General features: G+C 36.5%; 1 protein-coding gene across 9 annotated transcripts in view; it reads right to left on the reverse strand.

Annotated features, from left to right (window-relative positions):
- Stxbp5l (syntaxin binding protein 5 like) overlaps positions 1 to 23,119 on the reverse strand; it is a 250,576-nt gene that overhangs the window by 202,901 nt on the left and 24,556 nt on the right. For all 9 annotated transcript variants that reach the window (XM_026785910.1, XM_026785901.1, XM_026785891.1 and 6 more), the window contains exon 3: positions 8,252 to 8,349. In XM_026785910.1, coding sequence (XP_026641711.1) covers positions 8,252 to 8,349 — 98 coding nt within the window. The remainder of the gene's footprint in view (positions 1 to 8,251; positions 8,350 to 23,119) is intronic.

The raw sequence follows: 23,119 nt of genomic DNA on the forward strand, positions 1-23,119 counted from the left end.
AAAGAATAATAATAAAATGAATAACTCACGTAGATATGGGAAAAACACAGGGAGTCTGGATCATTTATGTTATTGTGTCGCCTTTGAATTTTTTAATTGATGATGAATGTACAATAGTTGCTGACAGATGTTAGATTATAGAAACTGCTAAATTAAATCAACTTTAAAATGGAAGTCAAACTGTGTATTGCTTTGAGAAGAGGTCATGCTTTTATTCCCACAAAAAAATAAAAGGCTATAAATTCATTCAGGGTTGAAGATGATCAAGTTTGATTGAAGAAGACCCCCTTGAAAATACTGCCTACTGACATGAAGAAATAAACCTTAGAAAACTATATGGCATGTAACGTATATTTTACCTGCTCAAATATAAAACAGTCACTATTGGATAACTTGTATACAACACACAGTATATACTTGTATTAATGCTGATGTGTATATTACCTTTAAAAGTTTATGTACTTTCAGAGTAAGGGGACAAGACACTAATAAAAATGAATGGCCTTGGTGATCCAACATCTCAGAGCACATCTATTGCAGTTTCCTCAGAGTTCTGCTTTCAGAACAGCTTCAAGGCTACTGGCTGAGAGGGTCAGGCCTCACAGACTTCTTCAGCCACAATTTGACCATTATCTTAACTTTCTCAGGGTCCCCCAACAATGCCAGTGCCCCCAGACAAAAGGAAGCAGTCTAGAGAAAACAACATCATCATTTAAGGGGGTTTGGTTATAAGTTGTTATTGGTCATGGACAGAGGAAAAACTAAACAAAGGAGATAAAGTCAAAGATCTCTTTCTAAAGAAAAAAGGAAGATATGATATAGAAATGAGATAAAAGGGTAGATAATTGGGTTTACTTTAATCCAAAAAGCACCTATTAATCTCAAAATATTTTACATTGGTATGGATTTCAGTTTACTGATACAAGTTTAAAGTTTTTTTTTGTTATACTATATGTATGTTTCTACTCTTGCTTGGGGTATTATGCCTCTGAACCTAATTTAAACATGTAATGTATAATTAACTAATACAAGTTAGTAGTTAGTCATCTATAATAAAACTTGTAGTCATGTTAGGTATGTTTTCAAGGTTAAACAGATATATTTAGATAGATAGATGGTCTTCAAACACGTCACAGACCTACAGAATATGGCGTTGAAAGGTTTAATAACTTAAGGCTTTCGATGACAAGACACATCTGCTCCTGGCAGTGTCAATTTACTTCAAAAAAGATGAGGGGCATTGACGAACCTCCATATGGAGTTTGCTTTCTTTATGGCAAATGATAGCCATTTGAGCAATAAAACTGTCCTTGCTTTGACTGATGACAGCCTGCTGTCCAAACTGGACCAGCAGAACGCAAAAGAAAGTGACTGCCAAATTTTGCCAAGGCAGGTAGGACAGTTTAAGATTACCTGCTTCTCAAAAATGTCTGTAAAATATACTAGCCCTGAAGGCCAAAGATGGATGCCTCAATATATAGAGGAACTGTGAGTGACTGTCCAGGAAGCCAGATGTCCCTGTTGTTAGATAATATTACATTCTTCTGGGGTCTTTGATAGAGTTAAAGACTAAATAGTTAAACCTGTAGTTTTCCTTAATTATAATAAAAAATAAATTAAGTATAAAACTTTAGATTTACAAAGATAAGCTAAATAATAGAGTATTTTTCTCCAAATTTGCCAAATACAAGGGGACAATATATTGTGACTGTAATTCTTACTTGATAACTGTTTTAATGTATCTTACTATGTTAAAGTTAGAACCTTCCTTTTTAATTAGACAAAAGGGGGGAAATGTTGTAAAATAATTCTGTTGTACACTTTGAATATGTTTTGCTCTCATTTGTGTAATAAAGTGCCAACCGGCCAATAGCTAGGCAGGAAGAATTTAGAATGAGAGTCAGAGTGGGAGACCACTGGGAAGAAGGAGGGTAGAGACACTCAGAGACACAGAAAGAAGCAAGATTAACATACCATACTGAAAAAGAGGTACTGAGCCATGTTGTAGAGCATAGATAATATGGGTTATGATATAAGAGCTGGTTAGTAGCAAGCCTAAGCTATCAACTGAGCATTTATAATTAATAAAAAGTTTCTGTATGGTTATTTGGGAGGTGGCTGGTGGGACAGAAACTTCCACCTGAACTTTATAAGCCAAGAGAGAACAGAATAACTCATTGTATCTTCTGGAATAAAACAATTTCTAAGCAAGACATTGCAAAGCTTTTCAGAAACAAAAGAGAAATAAAAACCTCTCAAAAAAAAACCCAAAACTCAAGAAGGTCATCACCACTAGACAACTACAAAATATGGTTCAGGAAGTCCTACATCCAAAATCAAAAGATAACTTCTATCATGAAAATATGTAACTCACCAGAAGAGATTCACAAGAGAGAGAAAAGAAAGAATCAAACCTTATCAAAGCAATAGACCACAAAATCGTAATTAGCAATAACAAAGGAAAGAAAGAACATTAACTATTCAAAACACCAAAAAGAAAAATGACAAAAATAACAGTAGTAATGGTTTTGACTCTGTTGTGATCTTGAATGTAAATGGATTACATTCATCAGCTAAAAGATATAAAGGGTTCAAGAGGAATGATGGAACAAAAAGGGTTAAATTGGGGTGGGGATGGGATGGCCTCTATCCAATAAACCATTGAACAGAGGAAGGAAAATGGGGAGGGAATAACTAATACTAAAGGCCTTTTGAAAAGTCATAAACCTACTGTTGTAGTATCTTCGAAAAATATATTCATGTACACATACACACATGAAAAGAATTTTAATGGAGTTATCCTACAATAGGGGAAAAATAACCCAACTAGATAACACATGGTAGCAAATTAAAAAAAAAAATACCTGAAATGGGTTAACTCTTTTTGAGTTGTTATAAAATGGGATCTCATAGATCCACAAACATTACAAGCATATGCTGATGTCACTGATCACCATTCAGAACTTGATGGCAATACCGTACTGCTAAAGACATCACATACTTGAGCCATAGAATATGGAGAAACCAAGACACAAAAGGTAGCTTAATGATGCAACTCAAAAAGTTGGAAAAACAAAAACAAACCAAATTTAAAACCAATCTATGACAAGAAATAATAAAAATACAAAGAGAACAATACAAAGAATTGTACGAAGAATCACCAATCTAAGGCACAGTTCTTTGAGAAGATAAACAAGATTGACAGACAAAAGAAAGAGTGGATGCAAATGAACAGAATCAGAAATGAACAATAGGGAAACATTATAACAAATACCAAAGAAATTCAAGAACCTGCTGGGAGGTGGCTTTCCTCAAACACACTGACTTACAGAACCGAGAAGCAGAAGCAGAGTACAGAGCGGCTGAGGTTAGGGAGGGAGAACCGCCAACACCTTAAAGCCTTTGATCTTCCACACCCTGGGGCCTGAACAGAGAAATGGCTGACTCAAGGGTTCCCACTGGCCCCTCCTCCACAGAGAGAACACTAAGGAATGATTCAACTGATCACCTGAAAGGGAATAAAGGCTATGAGTGCCAGATATAAATTTAGACAACATGGCAATGGTATGGATACTCAGAACGACTTCGATAAGATGGCTGCAATGGGATATATAAGGAACTGTGACTAAGGATAAAAGTCCTTTTTATGTAACTTGTTATGCAACAAATTCTGGCAAGAGCCACCTTGTGCAATTCTGTATTCTTGGACGCGGGGCATCTCTTACCTGGAGTGAATAAAGTATGTCAGATACACCTGTGGCTCTGACAGTCTTCCTTCGTTTCCCTGCCCTCACAGCCATCTGCTCCTGGTTCCCATTACCACTCAGGGAAGATGCGCTAAAACTCAGCCTCAGGAGTAGGGAGTCAGTTCCAGACATCAAGCCAAGTAAGAGCCAGAGCTTTAGGAAGATGCAAGCATAGCCAAACCCAAGCAGGAACCAGAGCTAGAACCAAGTTCAGAGGTAGAGCTTGATCCAGAGATATGGAGTCCTCAGAAATATGGAAAACCGGACGGGGACCACCCATTGCAGAGCAATTCCAGTAGCAAGACAGGTTTTAGGAGCCAGAGAGGGGACAAATGAGATGTCAGATGGAACTCAGCAATAGGTTTTATGTCCTGTGTTTGCATCCCTTTCTCCCTATACCCATTTATTTATTTAATGCCCAATGTCAATTTAGCAGGTCTGCTCACCCCTGTCTTTTCTTGCCCCATATCCTTTAAAAAAAAATACAGTTTTCACTTTTCTCTCGATCTTCTTGTTTTGTCTCTTTCTTTCCTTCCTTCTTTCTTCTTCTTTCCTTTCTTCCTCTTTTATTTTGGGGGTGGGGTGGGGTGTATGTGTTATAATACAGGGTTTCTTTTTTAAGACAGGTGTATCAATCCTGGCTGTCCTGGACTCACATTGTAGACCAGGCAGGCCTCAAACCCACAGAGATCCACCTGCCTCTGCCTCCTGAGTTCTTGGATGAAAAGCACATGGCACCACCGCCTGGCTTCATTTCTCTTTTATTGCTGGCAAAGAGCACTGAGTGCCCAGCCCAGGTTTGTAAGTCTCTGGAGCTGCTGAGAGGTCTGGTAGTTCTAAGATACCTGACAGCATATCTTCATCTCTCTTTTCCGTCTACCTTTAGCCAGCCTCCACTCCTCCCTGCCATACCTACACACACCCTTCAGTGCCCCTAAAGTTTCCTTTTCTATTTATATTCTCCCCTGGCCTGCCTAGTTTTGTGTCAATTTGACACAAGTTAGAGTTGTCTGAAAGGAGGGAACCTCAACTGAAAAAAATGCCTTCATAGGATCCAGCTGTAAGGCATTTTCTTAATTAGTGACTGATGTGGGAGGACCCAGCCCATGGTGAGTGGTACTACCCCTGAGCTGGTGGTCCTGGGTTCTATAAGAAAGAAGGCTGAACAAACCATGAAGAACAAGCCAGCAGGCAGCGCCTCTCCATGGCCTCTGCACCAGATCCTGTCTCCAAGTTCCTGACCTGTTGGAGTTTCTGTCCTGACTTCCTTCAATGACGAACAGCGATGTAGTGTAAGCCAAATAAACCCTTTCCTCACCAAAACTTTGTTTTGGTCGAGGTGTTTCATCTACTGCAAAAGATGTTCTAATGAGGGTTAAGAGATACGTTGGTCTTTGTATAGAATGATAAGTCATTAGGAGTTGGTTTACTATTATGTCCTTTAGCAGAGTAAGAGTAGTTTCTTCCCTAGGGCCTGGGCCTATCTACTACCAGTTTGTGGGCCCAATATTTGTATCAGGTATGGGTTTCAATCAGTGGAGTGAACCTTAAATCCAAGAAGAAAGTGGTTGGTTATTCCCATATTGTTCATGCCGTTATTATACCAGTGGATGTGCCACTATTGCACAAGTGGACATGTCTTACCAAGTCAACCATTACTGTAGCCGTATAATATAAGTGATTGCTTTTCTACTCCAAGAGCATGCATAGCATCTTCCAGCATGGTGAAAGCTAGCCTATAGGCATGAAACTTCCAGGTGAATGCCATCTTGATTTCTCTGTGTTCTTGTGACTCAACTAGGTAGTATCTTCAGTAATACGGACTTACTGTCTGGTTATGGAAGGTAAAAAGCTTTGGCAATCATCTGTAATGTTTGGGAGGGTCTATGGAACTTCAATGGCCAGCAACTCCAAAAGAAGTAACCTATTTGTGGCACTGTACCCTGCTAGCCTGTGGGGTCTAGCAGGGGCATTATTATTCCATTATAGGGTGACTTCATTTAAACTCTTATTACATATGATTAATGTGCATAATACATATATATTTAGGAAGTTTCTGCAGTGGTAAGTTTCTATATGAATTTTTCAAAGTATTTAGAATTATTTACCCCTTTCTCTTATTCTTTTCTCTACCCTGCCCTCCCATTACCCACCCCATTAAGCCCTTCCTGTTCCAGTATTTTCCTTTAACCCTTTATACCACCGTGTTCTATCTCCCCTTCCCTGAAGTCCTCCCGTCCATATAGCACCTTAATAATTTATTAATCTCTATGTGCATTGCAAAGGAAACACACATATCTGGAGATACAAAACTAACATTCACAAAGGAAAAAAAACATAGGACATTTGTTTAGAAATAAAATGATTATTTCAAGATTCATCTACCTACCTGTGAATTTTAGTTTCATTTTTCTTAACAGATGAATAATATTCAATTTTTTAACATACCATATTGTTGGGAAATATTATTTTCAGGTGTGTGACTTTTGTTTACACTACATTTGCTTAACTCTGTGAAGCTGTGTTACTGTGCCTGTTTAAAACACCTGATGATCTTACTAAAGATAGCCAATAGCAAGGCAGGAGCAAGGATAGGCGGGGCTAACAGGCAGAGAGTATAAATAGAAGGAGAACTCTGGGAGGAGAGCTACTGAGGAGCAAGAGAACAAGGAGGGGAGGACGTCAGGGACCAACCACCCAGCCACACAGCAAGCCATGGAGAAAGAACACAAGAAAGGTAAACAAAAATAGAGAAAGATAGAAGCCCAGAGGCAAAAGGCAGTTGGGATAATTTAAGAAAAGCTGGCAAGAAACAAGCCACCCAAAGGCAGGGCATTCATAAGTAATAATAAGCCTCCATGTGATTTATTTGGGAACTGGGTGATAGGAGCTCAAAAAGCCAAAAGAGCTTAACATTTCACAGCACCACAGATTCCTTACCTATTCATGGACATCTAGGTTGTTTCCCTTTCCTGGCTCTTGTGATTAGAGACATAATGAATGTAGATGAGCAAGTTTCCCTACAATAGGATACAGAGTTTTCCCATTTGTTTTTCTACTACTGTAGAGACACCATGACCAAGGCAACTTATAAAAGAAAGCCTTTAATTGGGAGCTTGCTTACACTTCAGAGGGTGAATTCCTGACCATCACGACAGGAAGCATGGCAGCAGGCAGGCAGGCAGGGTGTCAGGGTGCTGAGACGAGACAGTACTTCTGATCCACAAGTTGGGGGCAGAGATAGAAAGCCCAGACTTGGCATGGGCTTTTGAAACTTCAAGTGACACACCTCTTCCAGCGAGGCCACATTTCTAATACTTCCCCAAACACTTCAACTAGGGATCAAACATTTAAATATATGAGCCTCTGTGGGCCAATCCCATTTAAAGCACCACCACAGAGTTTTTTAGGTATATGTCCAAGAGGAGTTTAGCTAATCATATAGCAGCTCTATTTCTAGCTTTGAGAAGAATCTCCACACTGATATCCATAGTGACTGCACCTGTTTCCAGTGAATAACTGTTCCTTTTCTGTGCCAATAAGTTCATGTATATTCCCTACTTCCTCCTCCATCAGATTCAGGGTACTAAATTCTTACACTGAAATCTTTGATATACTGGAGTTGAGTTTTATGCAGAATGAGAGAGAAAAATCTAGTTTCATTCTTGCACGTGTCATTAACCAGTTTTGCCAGCACCAGTGTTGTTGGTCTCTTTGCCAAAATAAGGTGACTGTAGAAGTATAGAATGTTGTTCTTAAGATTTTTTTAAATCTATGTTTATGTATGAGTGCCTGCATGAATGTATGAGCGCCATGTGTATGCCTGTTGCCCTCAGAAGCCAGAAGAGGGCACTAAACCCTCTGTAATGCAGTTATAGACCATTAGGAGCCACCCTACTGATGCTAGGAACCATCTACAAGAATAACAAGTACTTTTGCAGCTGAGCCATCTCTCCAGGTTCCTAGATGTGGTATCACACAACAGTTTTATAAAACATTACAGGTAAAAGAAACTGGATCAGAGAATACACGAGATGTCTCAAAAATATTTCTTATACTTAATGTAAATCCTAAAATAAAAGGTTTAATTTACAAGAAAAGGAGACTATGTTAAAATGCATTTGGGAATAAACCTATAGCACTATATGCACATTATTATAAAAGAAACTGTCAAATTAATGTCTGCTTCTACCTTAAGAAACTAAAATGGGACAAACTAAACCCTAAGTAAATTTCAAAAAAGCTCAAAGTAGAAACTTTGAAAGAATAGAGGTAAATAATAAAGAAATGTATATAACTGACAAACTTCTAACTAGACTGAACAGAAAAAGAAAACAACACAAGTGAGCAATAACATCAACAGTGATCTCAAAGGCAAAAACTATACTAAGAAATTTGACAGTAGTGATTTGAGCAATGGTTATTAATTGTTAAGGAAACAATACACTTTTTGGTTATAAATGCTTTACTTACTTGAATGAATAATTAACAAAAGTTAAGGATACATTCGTATAGCACCTGTTCTCGTTCCAATAGCCAAGATTTTCTGGACTGGATCAAAGGCCAGTGCTGTGGGCTGATAAGGAAAACCATGCCGAACTGTCTGAAAGAGAGGAGTAGAAACAGCTGTCAGGGAAGGAAAGATTGAAATCAAAGCAAGACACTATTACATGACCACAGGGATGACTATAATTAGCTTTTAGATGAAAAAATGGGCAACATGGGCACGGAATAACCTCTAAAACATTGTTGGTGACAGTACAAAATAAATTATTTTGTAATCACTTTAGAGAATTATCATACAGTCAGGCAGTGGTGGCACACCTTTAATCCCAAGATTTTAGAGGCAGAGACATGGGTATCTGTGAGTTTTGGTCCAGCCTCTCTACAGAGTGAGTTCCAAGACAGGGTTACACAGAGAAACTTTGTCTTGAAAAGAAAAGACTATCTTATAATTTGTAAACAAACTAAACATATACCATTTATACCTGTACCAGGCCCTAGCGATTCCACTGAATATGCACCTCAGAAAATTTAAGGCATATGTCCACAAAATAATTTTTTAATTATGATACTAGCAGCTTTAATCATAATAGTAGAAAATCAGAAATATCCCAGATGCCTATCAACAAAAGAATTTTAAAATGTGATATAACCATGAAATGAAATACAATGTAACAGTAAAAAGGTATTACTAATAGATTCGGAAATATGAATGATTATAAAAGTATTGTGACTAATGCATTGCAATTTTGTGTCCTACTTGTTTCTCTCCCACCTAATTTTATTTTCTATCACTGTCCTGCAGTTTAACAAATCAAATAATTTGTGATGATTAAAATTCATCCGTCCTATCGCCCTTTAATAACTTCCTTTCCAGATTTAATTATTTTTATTCTTTTCTGATATTTGATTTGGTTCTTTTACTTGATGTATCTTAACAGTTTTTATGCTGCTACTAACTTTTAGGAAAAGCATTTTCTTTTTTTTGCTCCCCATTACACAGGCACATGTTCTTACTAAATGCCTATCTCCCCAATAAAGCATAATTACTTGCATTGTGCTATTGCTACTCTCTTATTTTGCCACGCAAATTGTTTACTCCCTGGGACTGAAATTGTTTTCTTAACTTGCTTAGTTTTTATCTGCTTGCTATTAATTCAATGTCAAATTCTTCCCTCAATTGCCCAAATTTCATTTTAGTGATAAATATAACGTACATATTTTTAGTGAGGTAAAGTCAGACAATCAAATGGCAGGCAAACAACCTGTAGTGACAAAAACAAACCAACTAGCCATCCTGGGCTCATGAGCAGAAGAAGAATGGGCTAGAGACAAAAGACCCTGAGAGATAAAATACTACTCTTACTATGGTAATAATACCAAAGAAAACTCATTACATTGTACAACTTATATAATTTATGTTATCTTAAGCATTGTAAAGGAAAATATTAATGAACATAAGTACAAAATGCTAAATAAGATATTAGTAATCTAATCCATTAATAAAGACAATAACGAAATGTATTTCAAATAGTTTATTGTAGAAATAGAAGTATGATGTCATATATAATTGCATCATCTTTAAGTATATCTGGAGTATATAGACTACATGAATATACTTCCTATATCTTTATACATATTTGACATCAAAATTAACTTACTTAATCATTTTCTTTCCTTAAATTTTGATCCCTAAAGGTCTGAGCTTCAAACTGTAAGAACTTCTATCTATTCACAAAATAATTATATGTATGATACAGAGAAATGAACATAATTTTTATCATGTAAGTCTCTTTACAAATGGTATTTCTCAAAAGGAATCTTACGAGCATGCTGTACTTGATGTCACTACAACCTCTGTGAGCTTATTAGTTTGTGATGCTGACTGGTTCTTCAGATTAATTGCATGATCTCCTTATAATATTTAAATAGATACATTATTATTGGAAAAAGTAAAAATAAAAATGAATTTTCTCTATAAAGTGAAAAGATCATTGGCACTATATTTCTTTTGTATAGAAAAGAAAAAGAAATTTTATTTTGTCTCTGTTGGATTTAAACAAAAGCTTTGAGAGCAGAAGATGGTGAACACCACCCAGCCGCAGTTGGCTAGAATCTGTGGAGGGTTAACTGCAAATAGTTGGAAAACAGTTTCAATAAGAGGCTGAGGATGGCAGGAAATCTCTAGTTTCAGAAATAAAGTGGAATTATAAACTTGCGAGGCAATAGAGGAGAAAAGTCCAGAACCTGTCCTGGAGAGAGAAGCTGGCTCAGAGAGCCAGAGCAACTGCAGATGGCAGCAAAAGCCAGGGAGCCTGAGAAATCTGCAGTGTGCGCTGAACACAGACATCTTAAAGGGAGAGGACAAAGACTGACTGTGTCAACTGCACTTAGCAGAGGGATGAGATACCAAGGAAACCCTCTCCTCTTTGTCCAAGATGGGGGAAGCATCCAAACCATTTTCTAAAGAGTCCGGTTTAGTGGGCAGCTTGATAACTCTCCCTGAACCATGTTCCTAGTACATAGAACAAGTATTGTGAGTTTAAAATCCAAAACTTGAACTGCAGAGGGGAAAAACTTTGGATAAGAACTACACCCTATTCAATGAACTGGAATTGTGACCTAAGTCATCTTAGTTTTATTTTTTATTTTTTTATTTATTTATTTATTTATTTATTTATTTATTTATTTTGACAGGGTCTAACTACATAGCTTGCTAGGTAGGCCAAGCATGTCTTGAACTCACAGAGATCTGCCTCTGCTCAAATTCTGGGATTAAAGGCAGGCACCACCATATCCAGCTACTAGTTTACCTTCGGAGTAGAACACAGACTCCACTTTTGAAGATATCCTTGATCTTGAGAAGCACCCCCAAAGGCACGACCAGCATTCTCAAGCCAACATAAAAAACAGTCTTGAGGTATGACCAGCATCACAGTCTGACCAGCAAAAAAAGACTACCCAGGAGGATGCCTGGCATCTGTAATCCTTAAAGAACTCCCAGAGATCCGCCTGGCTCTGTCTCCCAAGTGCTGGGATTAAAGGCGTGCGCCACCACCGTCCGGCTCTAACTAGTATTGTTATACACACAATACTATGTTCCTATATTTACTAAATTATTAAAATTTTGAAACTGGTAAGACAGTTGAGTTTTAATTAGTTATTGGTGTATTATCATAATGGGCCTATTCTTTGATTGTATTATTTATTCAGGTAGAATTCTGCTCTTGGAGTAATGCCGGAGTTAGAGTGTGCATTGAAGATATGGCCTACTACTAAGATACTACTAAGATACAATGGGGGAAGGATTATCACAACCTACTGCGACTTGAACATTGCAAACACTTCCACTAAAGAGTGTGAGCAATGAAAACAAAATCTAACTGGCCATCTGAACATAGGTACACAATCCTAACATAAACAAACAAAAGCAGAAACATGAAAAATCAAAACGCTGCAACACCTCAAAAAGTTACTAATTCCATAGTAATTTCCTTTAATGGGAGTGAATTTGAAAATTAAAAAAAAAAAAAACAATGCTAGAGAGATAGATGGCTCATTGGTTAAGAGTACTGGTTGCTCTTCCAGATATCCTGGGTTCAATTCCCAGCAATCACATGGCAGCTCAAAACTGTCTGTAACTCTAGTCCTAGGGGATCCAATGTCCTCTTCTGGCTTCCATGGCACCAGGCATGTACATGATACACATATACACATGCAGGCAAAATGCTTATACACATAAAATATTCAACACGTATAAAATAAAATAATTAAAAATCGAAGAAAAAATCAAAACATAGAACTTTAAAAAGAATAATATTAAATCTGTCTTTAAAAAGAGAGAGAAGGCATAAATAGGCTAGTCAAGGTGGTACATGTCTTTAATTACAGCACTTGGGACACTGAGGCAGGCAGCTTCTTCATGAGTTCAAAGCCAGTCTGGTCTACATAGTGAGTTCCATGTTATCCAGAACTACAAGTGAGATACTGTCTCCAAAACAAAATCAAAAAATCAGAAGAAGAGGCACATTAACAAACTCCTGAATGGATTAAAAGAGAACTCAAGCCAACAACATAATGAAAAAAGGAAGTCGATATAAAAAATTAGAATTTAAGGAGAGAGAAATATTGAAAAAAACTGTAAATGGAAAGTTCAATTAAGTCAAATGATAAACTCAGTGGAAAGTCTCACCTATACAATGAATCAAGTGGAAAAAAGACTATCATAACCAAGTAGATGAATTAGAATATTCTGACAATTTTTAAAAATATAAGTGGGGCATATGAGATTTATGGACCATCATTTTAAAAGCCAAGCTTATGAGTTATGCACATAGATGAAGAAAAATATTATACTAAAGGGATAGTATAGCAGAAAATTTTTCCTAACATAGGGAAAGAGACGGCCACCAGGCTAGAGGATGCATTTAGACTGTCGGACAGAACCAGAAATTAACCTCCCATGTCATATTACAGTTAAAACACTAACACAACAAAGAAAGTAAATCGAAAGCTGCAAGAGAAAAACACCAACTCACATATCAGCAAACCTGTCAGAATAAGAGCAGGTTTCTCAATAGAAAGTCTAAAAGCTAGGAGGGCATGGAATGATCAAATAAAAAACTGCCAAGCCAGGTTACACTACATAGCAAAGCTGTCCTTCTTAATGGAAGGAGAAATAAAATGTTTAACTATAGACACAAACTAAAGGAATTTATGACCATTACGCCAGAGCTACAGAAGACCCTCAGAGGAATCCTATATACAATAGAGAAAATATAGAAGATCCATGAAGCCTCAGGAAAGAATACAGTTTACGGGATAGAGAAATGTGAAAGGAACAAACAGTACAAACAATAGAACAGAGGGACTAAATGCTCGCCTTTAAATTGTAACTGCATATGTTAATGCTTTCAATCTCTTAATCAAAAGACAGACTAGGAGATTGGATTTTAAAGTAGAACCATCTGTTCATTGCCTATAAGAACTCACTTCGTTGTCACATACAGACAGCTTTAGGGCAAAGGCTGGAAGGATGATACACAGAGAAACCCTGTCTCAAAAACTCAAAGAAAATATTTTTAAAAAATAATAATGTAAGCCTTGAAATTCTGGGGACCCAGAGAAATGGCTCAGCAGTTAAGAGCACTTGCTGTCAAACAAGACCTGAGTTTGGTTCCCAGCACCTATTTTAAAGGACTCAAACCTACTGTAACTCCAGCTCCAGAGGCTTCAACACCCTCTTCAGGCCTCTATAGATACCTGCATACATGTACACAAGCCCCCACACAGACAATTAAATTTATACATTTAAATAAAAATTAAGTCAATCTTAGAATTCTAAAACTATTAGTGGGAAACACCTCAGATATAAACAGAGGCAAAATTTTTCTAGAATGTACTCTGTTCCAGTCTGCCTTCTGTTAATGTGATAAACACAAAGTGTCTTGGAGGAAACAGTTTATTTAGCTTCCTTCCACTTCCAACCCCAACCCATCATTGAGGGGAATCAGGGCAGAGTAGAAACTCAAGCAGGAGCAGACCCTGGAACCATGGAGGAAAAGTACTTAGAGGCTAGCTCCCGCTGTGCTCACTTGCTTCTGCTCAGCTAGCTTTCTTATACAGTTCAGGACTCTCTGCCTCTCATAGTGGTCTGAACCATACTACATCAATTAGTAATCAAGAAAATGACCTACAGACAACGCACAAGTCAATACGATGGAGACAATGCCCTTATTGAAACTCCTTAGATTGTCTAGGCTATGTCAAGTTGATAGCTGAAACTAAGTAGAAGAGTCTCTAATTGCTCAGGAAATACTACCAAGAACTGAAAATGAGTTTACATGAAGTTAAAAAGTGTCTTCACGGTAAAATAAACAGTTAATTGAATATAACCTTTCAAACAGGAGAAAAATCTTGCTATCTATACATCTGTCGGAGGATTAATATCTAGGATATATAAAGAACTCATAAAAACAAAACAATAAAAAGCTAATTAATAAAGAGGGGATAACATAAACAGATAGTTTTCAATTGTTAAAGCCCCCAAAAGACAGAAAACATATGGGAATATATTCAACATCCTTAGCCATCAGGAAATGAACGTCAATTTAAATGGCTATCACTGAGTAAACAAGGAACAATAGTTGTTAGAGAGGATGCCAGAGAATGAAAATCCTTATACACTGCTGATGGGGAGGTAAATTGGTACAAACACTGTGGAAATCCATATGGAGTGTCCTCAAAAAAATAAAAAATAAAGACTAAAAATAGATCTGTCATATGACCCAGCTATATCACTTCTAAAGGACCCGAAGGACTCTATGCCACAGAGATACCTGAATATACGTGTCTATTACAGCTCTACTCACAGTAGCCAAGTCATAGACTTGGTCTAAGTAGCTGCTAATAGGTAAATGTATACAGAAAATATGACATATATATACAATGGAGTTTTTTTATTCAGCCATAAGGAATGAAATTATATCCTTTGGAGGGGAATGATTGATGCAACTGGAGATAATCATATTAAGTGAATTAACTCAAATATAAAAAGTCAAATACCATTTTTCTATGATTTTTTAGTTTCTATAATTCTTTATACACACACACACACACACACACACACATGATATGAAAGCAGAAAGGAGATTAGAAAAAGGGAGGAAATTCCCAGAAGTGAGTTGGAGAAGGGAAAATAAAGGAAAGGTATAAGATGGTGATAAATATGACTAAAGTACATGATACAATTGAAAAAAATGCAAAACTCAGTACTATATGCAATGAGCTACCTAATCTCATCTAAATTAACACAAGAATAATTCAATGTCAGGATGTATATTGACAGTATTACATCAACAAATGGAAGAATAGAAACATGTTGTTAATGGTTTCTAGAAAGCCATCTGATGAACTTTAGTGATTAATACAAAATACAATTAAAAGAAAACTACCCAAAGATGGCAAATATTAACAAAAATAGCAATGCACATAATAAATAGCAAAAGCTATACTAATTCCTATTAAAACCAGGAAAAGACCTATCATTATTCTTTAGCTTTGTTTTATAGGTTCAAACTATTTCAGCACTTATCTTGAATTGAAAAGATTCACATAAGAAAATAAAAAATAAAAGATAAGAGCGGCGGAGCTGCGTCCCCAGCACCCGGCCGCCTGCACGGCTAGCTTTATACCCGAAATAATTACACGGAAACTGTATTCTTTTAAACACTGCCTGGCCCCATTAGTTCCAGCCTCTTATTGGCTAGCTCTTACATATTAATCTAACCCATTTCTATTAATCTTTGTAGCCCACGAGCTGGCTTACCAGGAAAATCTTAACCTGCGTCTGTCTGGAGTGGGACAATCATGGCGACTCCTTGACTCAGATTATTTCTCCCAGAATTCTGTTCTGTTTACTCCACCCACCTAAGGGTGGGCCTATCAAGGGGCCTAGGCAGTTTCTTTATTAATAAGAAATCACTCCCACATCAAGAGACTTCCAACACTTTCTAGGGAACTAGGGAGATGGCTCAGCGGGTGAGAACACTTCCTGCACAAGCACGAAGATCTGAGTTTTCATCTCTAGCACCCATATTTAAAAGCCCCATGTAGACACACAGGCACTTATTAACTCAGCACTGTGGGAGACAATTGTAAAAAGACGGATTTGCTAGGCTTTCTAGCTGCAAATACAGATTCAGTGAAGGACTGTCTCAAGAGAATAAGGAATGGTGTAATCCTCCTGATACATGAACACTCACATACCACACAAGCACACACCATACACACACTTACATAAATGGATCTTTTAGAAATTATTTAGTAATGAGTTTGTGGGATTACTATTGTGAAATGGCCATCCTCCCAAAAGCAATCTACAGATACAATGTAATCCCCATCAAACTTCTAATGCAATTCTTCACAGAAATTGGAAAAACAATCTTAAAGTGTTGACAGAAGTTTCTGTCCCACCTGGTCCTACAGTTGTTCAGACCCAAAGAAACACACAGAGGCTTATATCAATTATAAACTGTTCAGCCTATTAGCTCAAGCTTATTATTAACTAGCTCTTACAACTTAAATTAACCCATAATTCTTGTCTATGTTTAGCCACGTGGTTTGGTACCTTTTCTCAAAAACACCAAGAAAAACAGTTTTGAGAATAGGCTAGCAAACTGAACAGGGAGCTGTCAAATGAAGAAATACTGAAAAATATTTTTTAAAGTATTCACCATCCTCGGCTATTAAGGAAATACAAAATAAAACTATTTTGAGGCTTCATCTTTCTGAAGTAAGAACATCTAAAATCAAGAGAAAAAATGACAACAAATACTGGTGAGAATGTGGGGAAAATCATTCCCTATTCACTGCTGATGGGAGTATAAACTGGTGCAGCCACTGTAGAACTTAAGTGTGAAGGTTCCTCAGAAACTAGATATAGAACTGCCATATGACTCAGATACACTACTCCTAAACATGGCTTCCAAAGACTCATATCAAACTATAGACGTTCTTGGTCATCTATGTTCATTATAGCCTTATTTATAATAACTAGGAATTGGAGTCAATTAATGTGAAAATGTGGTGTATATATACACAATGGAATACTACCCAGCTACAAAGAGAAACGAAATTATAAAACTTGCAGGTAAATGGATTCACTTGGTAAAATATTACACTGAGTAAGGTAACACAAACCCAGAAAAACAAATGCTATATTTTCTCTACCATATGTGGATATCATATGTCAAACCTTTAGGTTTCTGCTTAACTTAAGAGTTATCTGTAGAAGCCAGAAAAAAAAAATAAAACAGCTACTGGGGCAAGGGAAAGGCCTAAGGAGGATAGTGACAGACTGTGTTATAAATGAAGGAAAATAATGGGATGAGAGGTATAAGTGTGGACAGGAATGGAAAGGTAGGACAGAGGAGAGTGTGGAGTGACAGATAGCAAAGAGGAAGGATTATAAAAAAGCCATATAGAAACCTCCAATTTTGAGCCGGGTGGTGGTGGCTCACGCCTTTAATCCCAGCACTCAGGAGGCAGAGGCAGGCGGATCTCTGTGAGTTTGAGGCTAGCCTGGTCTACAAGAGCTAGTGCCAGGACAGGAATCAAAAAGCTACGGAGAAACCCTGTCTCGAAAATCCAAAAAATAAATAAATAAATAAAAGAAAGAAACCTACAATTTTATAAGCTTAATAAAATAAAAAAATTTAATATTGGAATGGAGGTACTCTTTCCTCTCAGAAGCCATAGTTTATTAAACTATTATAATATTTAATTTTTATATAATATTATATATATTATATATTATTATAAACTATTTTTAGTTTATAAACTAAAAATCCCAGTACCAGATGTATGATACCGCCATATGAGCTGTTGGTCAGCTTGTTATCTTGTAAAGACAACTGAAACAATATGGATCATAAAATTGTTCCCAGCTGCCAACCAGAAAGTGATAGCAATATCCTACTGCTGACAACACACACTTTGGTCACAGGAAGTGGAGAAATCAAGCTGGAACTGAAACCTCCTCCTTGGTGAATTGTTTTCATAGTGCAGAGGGTGTGTTGCTAAAATTCCTTCCATGGAAGACTTGTAAACAAACATCCACCCCTCCTCCTAAGGTCCCAACAAACCAAGGTAGAGCTCCACGTTAGTTTACCTAGGAAAACTAATGAGTTTATAAAGCTTACTAACAGAGAGCAATGGGAAAGGGGTTACGGGCAGAAGCATAGGTGACTTTAATGCTACACTGAAAGGTGTGCACCCAGCATAAATGACAGCTCCTCCGTGGCTGCATAAATAGAACCCCTTCCCCTCATTTCTGCAAGACCCAGTGCAATTAGGGCAGAATTGTATAAGATGGATTAGAAGTGATAGCTAGATGCTCAGGTTATGGTCCCATGATCCTCCCACCTTTCAATGAGGCAAAGTAAACAGTAGTCAAAAGGCCCAGATGTGATGACCTTTTGTGAGCAAGCTCACTGAAGCTCCTAAAAGATGGTGGCAATCTAGTTCAGAGGATAATACTGTACAACAGGTTATGGAGTATGCTGGGTGTGGGAAGGAAGTGAAATGGGGTAACAGGGGTAAAAGGAATTAAAATTCATTATATACATGTAAGAAGTTGATAAAGAATACATTTTAAAAGCTTAGTTAATAATTACTAGTATTAGTTAGGAAGGATCTCAGAGGAGTTGTGGGAAGGGAAAAGAATTGGAATATTTTGTATAAAAACTATTTTCAATAAAGGAAAAGTAGGAAAAAATGATACAATCACTTAGGTTGTATGTCTGGAATATCATCAATAAACATTTGCAGAATGACTAACTTTTAAATGAAGAAAGTCTCCAACCCATGCAGAAAGAAAGAGAGCGTTTAGATACAAAGTAAATAAAAATCAATAACTTGTCTATAATAGCAATAATGACTAATAAAGTTATAATATCATCATTTATATATTTAGTGTAATTCTGAAATATATTGAATTTTTTAAAGTCCCCAAAACAAAGGTTGTATGCAGGGTTTTTCAGTAATGTATTTTCCATTATGTAAAGCACCTGGTAAGAGAAAATTGTATTACTACCTTGAAATTTAACTGGTTTATATAATCACCACTAATAGCAGAATAAATTAATGAACTTTAATGTTTATGTAAAACTGCAGGAGTTACAACTATTAGAATTCTATTAGGAGACCAGAGCTGATGTCATCAGTTTCTGTTGTAGCTCTGACAACAAAATCCCATCAGAATTTAGTATTCAAGAAAAAATTTGTTTACATGCCTAAGAACTTTCATGTTTGCTCTGTGACTGAAGCCGCAAAAGCATCTCTTTTCAAAGTGTATCTTCTAAAATATATTAGTGGGAAAGCGATTTATACATACAAAGAAATGAGGCTCACATCGTTAGTATTGTTTTATATATAGCTAATTCACCCACTCCTCTCTCTCAAATCCCAGGTTATAGCTTCACTGCTATAAGAACTATGTGCCAAGACTCTAAAGCAACAGCAGTTTAGCTTTTACTCAACATGACCGAAGAATGACTGCAGTACTTTTTTTCCCCAGATCAATTCCAAGCTCCTTTATGAGCAGGGATTATGTCTTTCATTTTCTGTCCTACACTAAGCTTTGGGCTATGACTAAATATCTAGAATTTTTTAAGTTCAATATCTTCTACATATAAGCAGTATTTTCTTTAAAAATTATATTTTAAAAACATTAATGGTTATAACAATTTTTTACTGTGAAATAAAATCCTTAGAGTAATTTTTAAATCAATATATAATTATCTCTGTATTTGGGAGTAATGTTTCAATTTTCCATACTAATGAAGGAACATAAAAATTCTCAATAACTTCCATCATCACTCTTTCTCACTGAGTACATTTGCGATTGTCACCATATGTACCTACTAGAGTGATAGAAAATAATGAGAACTCAGACTTTTGACACAAAACTGAAAAAATATATAAATATTACATGTTATATATCCCAATGTTTTACTAGGCCTACTATGAACTTAGATTAATCTCTATTACTTAATTACAAACTACTCAAGGTCAGAAATTCTGTTTTTGAAGTATAAAAGCCCCAGGGATATTCAAAACACAATTGAACTTTGTCGTAACAGTCCAACACAAACAGTCCAACACATGTAGTAGCTTATCTAAAGTTTACAACTGCTAATTTTCAAAAACATCTAAGATTCATAAGGGAAGTGTGTTTGTAAACATGCCTTGTAGATTGAACACATTATGTAAGTATGAATTTATACTACTTAAACTTAACAGAGAAGTACTTTTTCAAAATAGGAAGGAATTAAATTCAAACTTAACTCACTCCAGCCAGTGAGAGGGCTCAGCAGGTAAATATGCTGCCAAGCTTGACAACCTGATTACAACGCCCGGGACCTGAATGGTGGAACAAAATAACCAACTCCATGGTGCATGATGCCCTCCTCAGGCATAAATAAATATGATTTTTAAAAAGGCACTTTCTTTAAAACATATGTATATCTCATGCTTTCTCTCATATCACATTATTGTATTCAAGAAGTGATTTAAATACAGTCACATTTGTAACAAACAGTCCAGAGGTAAACCCCTAAAGGATACTCAATTATATTTGATTTACTCAATAAAAGGGAACAGAACTGAAAGATTAAAAAAATAAAAAAAAATCTCTATTGCAACTGGAAAGCTCTATATAAAATGTTTCTACTATTATTAAGTTGTTTCTTCTTTTTCAACTTTAGATAATTTTATCATCTGTCTTAAATATTTAATCTCTGCCCTGAGACCTATTAGCAGTTTAGGTGTCTCCAATATTCTTGTTTCAATATATAATACAGGATGGATACATTATTCTTCCTTCATCCACACCTTGACAAATCACCGCCAATTAATACCAATGTCTTGTGCAACCTTATGGTCATACATTTCTAAACTCCTTCAAAACCCACAGTTTCTTTACTAGAGATCAAGCCTACTCTCTGTTCCCACTATCACACTTCCAATCAAACTCCCCTTGTCTGAAACTTTTATTTTATTCCTGACGACACTAATGTCTCCCTCTTTAGTTCATTTAACAACAGCATTCTATAGCTTAATTGTTGCAGGATATTTGTACACTGTATGAAGATGTAGCATCGTGATTGGTTTAATAAAAAGCTGAATAGCCAATAACTAGGCAGGATAGGTTAAGCAGGCCTTCTGGGCAGAGAGAGGAACTGAGGGTATGAATTTAGGCACAATGAGACAGCAGCAAGACACTGAGGACTTGGACGGACAGAATGGAAGAGGGGTTAAAAAGCCATGTGGCAGAACATAGATTAATAGAAACAGGTTAATTTAAATTATAAGAGCTAGTTATTAACAAGCCTAAGCTAACGGCCAAGATTTCTTAATTAATAATAATTATCTGTTTCATTATTTGGGGGCTGGCAGTCCGAAGAAAGTCCAACAAAGCTTGTACACTTATTAGTCTACCACTTAATCCTGTATCATGCTTGAAAGAAGTACATCTACTGGATCATATATATATATCAAATGCCTCCAATTTTGAAGATCTTTCTCATTGTTCAACAATAAAAATAGAAAGTAACCATTATAAAATACATTTTAGCCCTGTAGTAAATAGAAAAACATTTTTAAATGAACATGTTGTGAAACAACATCATAGAGGCAGATAACATAAAAGAAATCAGGAGCACAAGCTCAGGATCCAGATCTGCCACTGACTAAGTAACTTGAACATATTTCTTAACATCTTCATGTTTCCTCTATCAACACTTCACATGGAATATCTCTTTTAATTTCCACTGATTTTAATTGCATAATGTCATAGATGGTGTTTTTATGAAAAAAATTGAGGCTTAGAGATGTTGATTAATTGTTCAAGGTCCGTAAACTACAGAAACACAACACAACTTGACTGATAGCTTCAAGGCTGTCTAATTGTATCTTAAGATGAAAGAGTGACCTGGATTGCCCCATATGGATTTAAGATTGAGACAGAAAGGCCTTTCAAAAGCAGTATATTATTGCACTTGAGTTAGGGTCAAGATCACTCACTAAATTGAAGAAATGACAAAATAAAAATCAAACATTTCACTAAAGAGAGTAAATGAATTCAAGAAATCCCTGTACCTCATACTTCAATTTTAAACAAATAGGTCTGGACTAATATTTCTAGACTAGTATTTCTAACCTTTAAGAGAGAATTTACATAAAAAGTCATTCCAGACAAGCAAAACACCCCTTTTTATTTTATTTTTATTATTTTTATTGAGTTATATATTTTCTCCATTTTCCTCCCTTCCTTCCTCCTGTCTTTCTACCCTGTCTCATGGTCCCCATGCTCCCAATTTACTCAGGAGACCTTGTCTTTTTCTACTTCGCATGTAGGTAAGATCCATGCATGTCTCTTTTATGGTCCTCCTTGTTGTCTGGGTTCTCTGGGGTTGTGAATTGTAGGCTGATTTTTCTTTGTTTTGTATCTAAAAGCCACTTATGAGTGAGTACTCTTATATTTGTCTTTCTGGGTCTGAAAACAACCCCCCCCCCTTTTTTTTTTTAAGAAAAACTCTTTCTTCTTGGGGCATTCTGGAATAAAGTCAATCAGATTTGATTAGGGAGAAAATCTGATTCACATTACTCATATAGCTTTTAAAGCATTGCTACTCAAAACTTTGGAGTATTAAAACAACTGACTCTCTGACTCTTCCTCTCCCAGCAGTTTTAAATTGACAATAGCTCCTCAGCTAGGAATGGTACTTCATGTCTTCCTTCCCAACTCCATGTGTGGGGGGGGGGGCAGGGGAGAAAACACAAAGTTAACTTATATTTTAGTTATTGTTCTACTGCACTGTGTCAAAGGCAACTCCTATTTTTTTAAAAAGGCATTTAATTAGGGGCTTCCATAACTTAATTATAGTGGAAAGTGGGCAGATAGACCCTGAAACAGTAGCTGAGAGCTTTACACCCTAATCCACAGCAGCAGGTAAACAGAGAGACAGACACTGGGCCAGGTGTGGGCTTTTGAAACTTCAAAGTCCATCCCCAGTGACACACTTCCTCCAATCTTTCCCAAACAGTTCCACCAACTCGGGACCAACCATTCACACTATGAATCTATGTAGGCTACTCTCATTCAAACATCCACAGATGGGCAGGAAAGTTGGAGGCACATCTGAGGGGAGGGATAAATGTAGTCAAAACTCATTAAAAGAAGTTTTCAAGGAATAAAAAATTTAAAACCCTAAAGCATTAGTTTATCAATTTCTGTGGAATATATGAAGACAGTTCAAATTTTCAAATATGGGCAGAAAAAACTATGAACGTGTGTGTGTGTATGTGTG

The sequence above is a fragment of the Microtus ochrogaster genome, chromosome 2, assembly GCF_000317375.1.
Source record: "Microtus ochrogaster isolate Prairie Vole_2 chromosome 2, MicOch1.0, whole genome shotgun sequence".
Lineage (NCBI taxonomy): Eukaryota > Metazoa > Chordata > Mammalia > Rodentia > Cricetidae > Microtus > Microtus ochrogaster.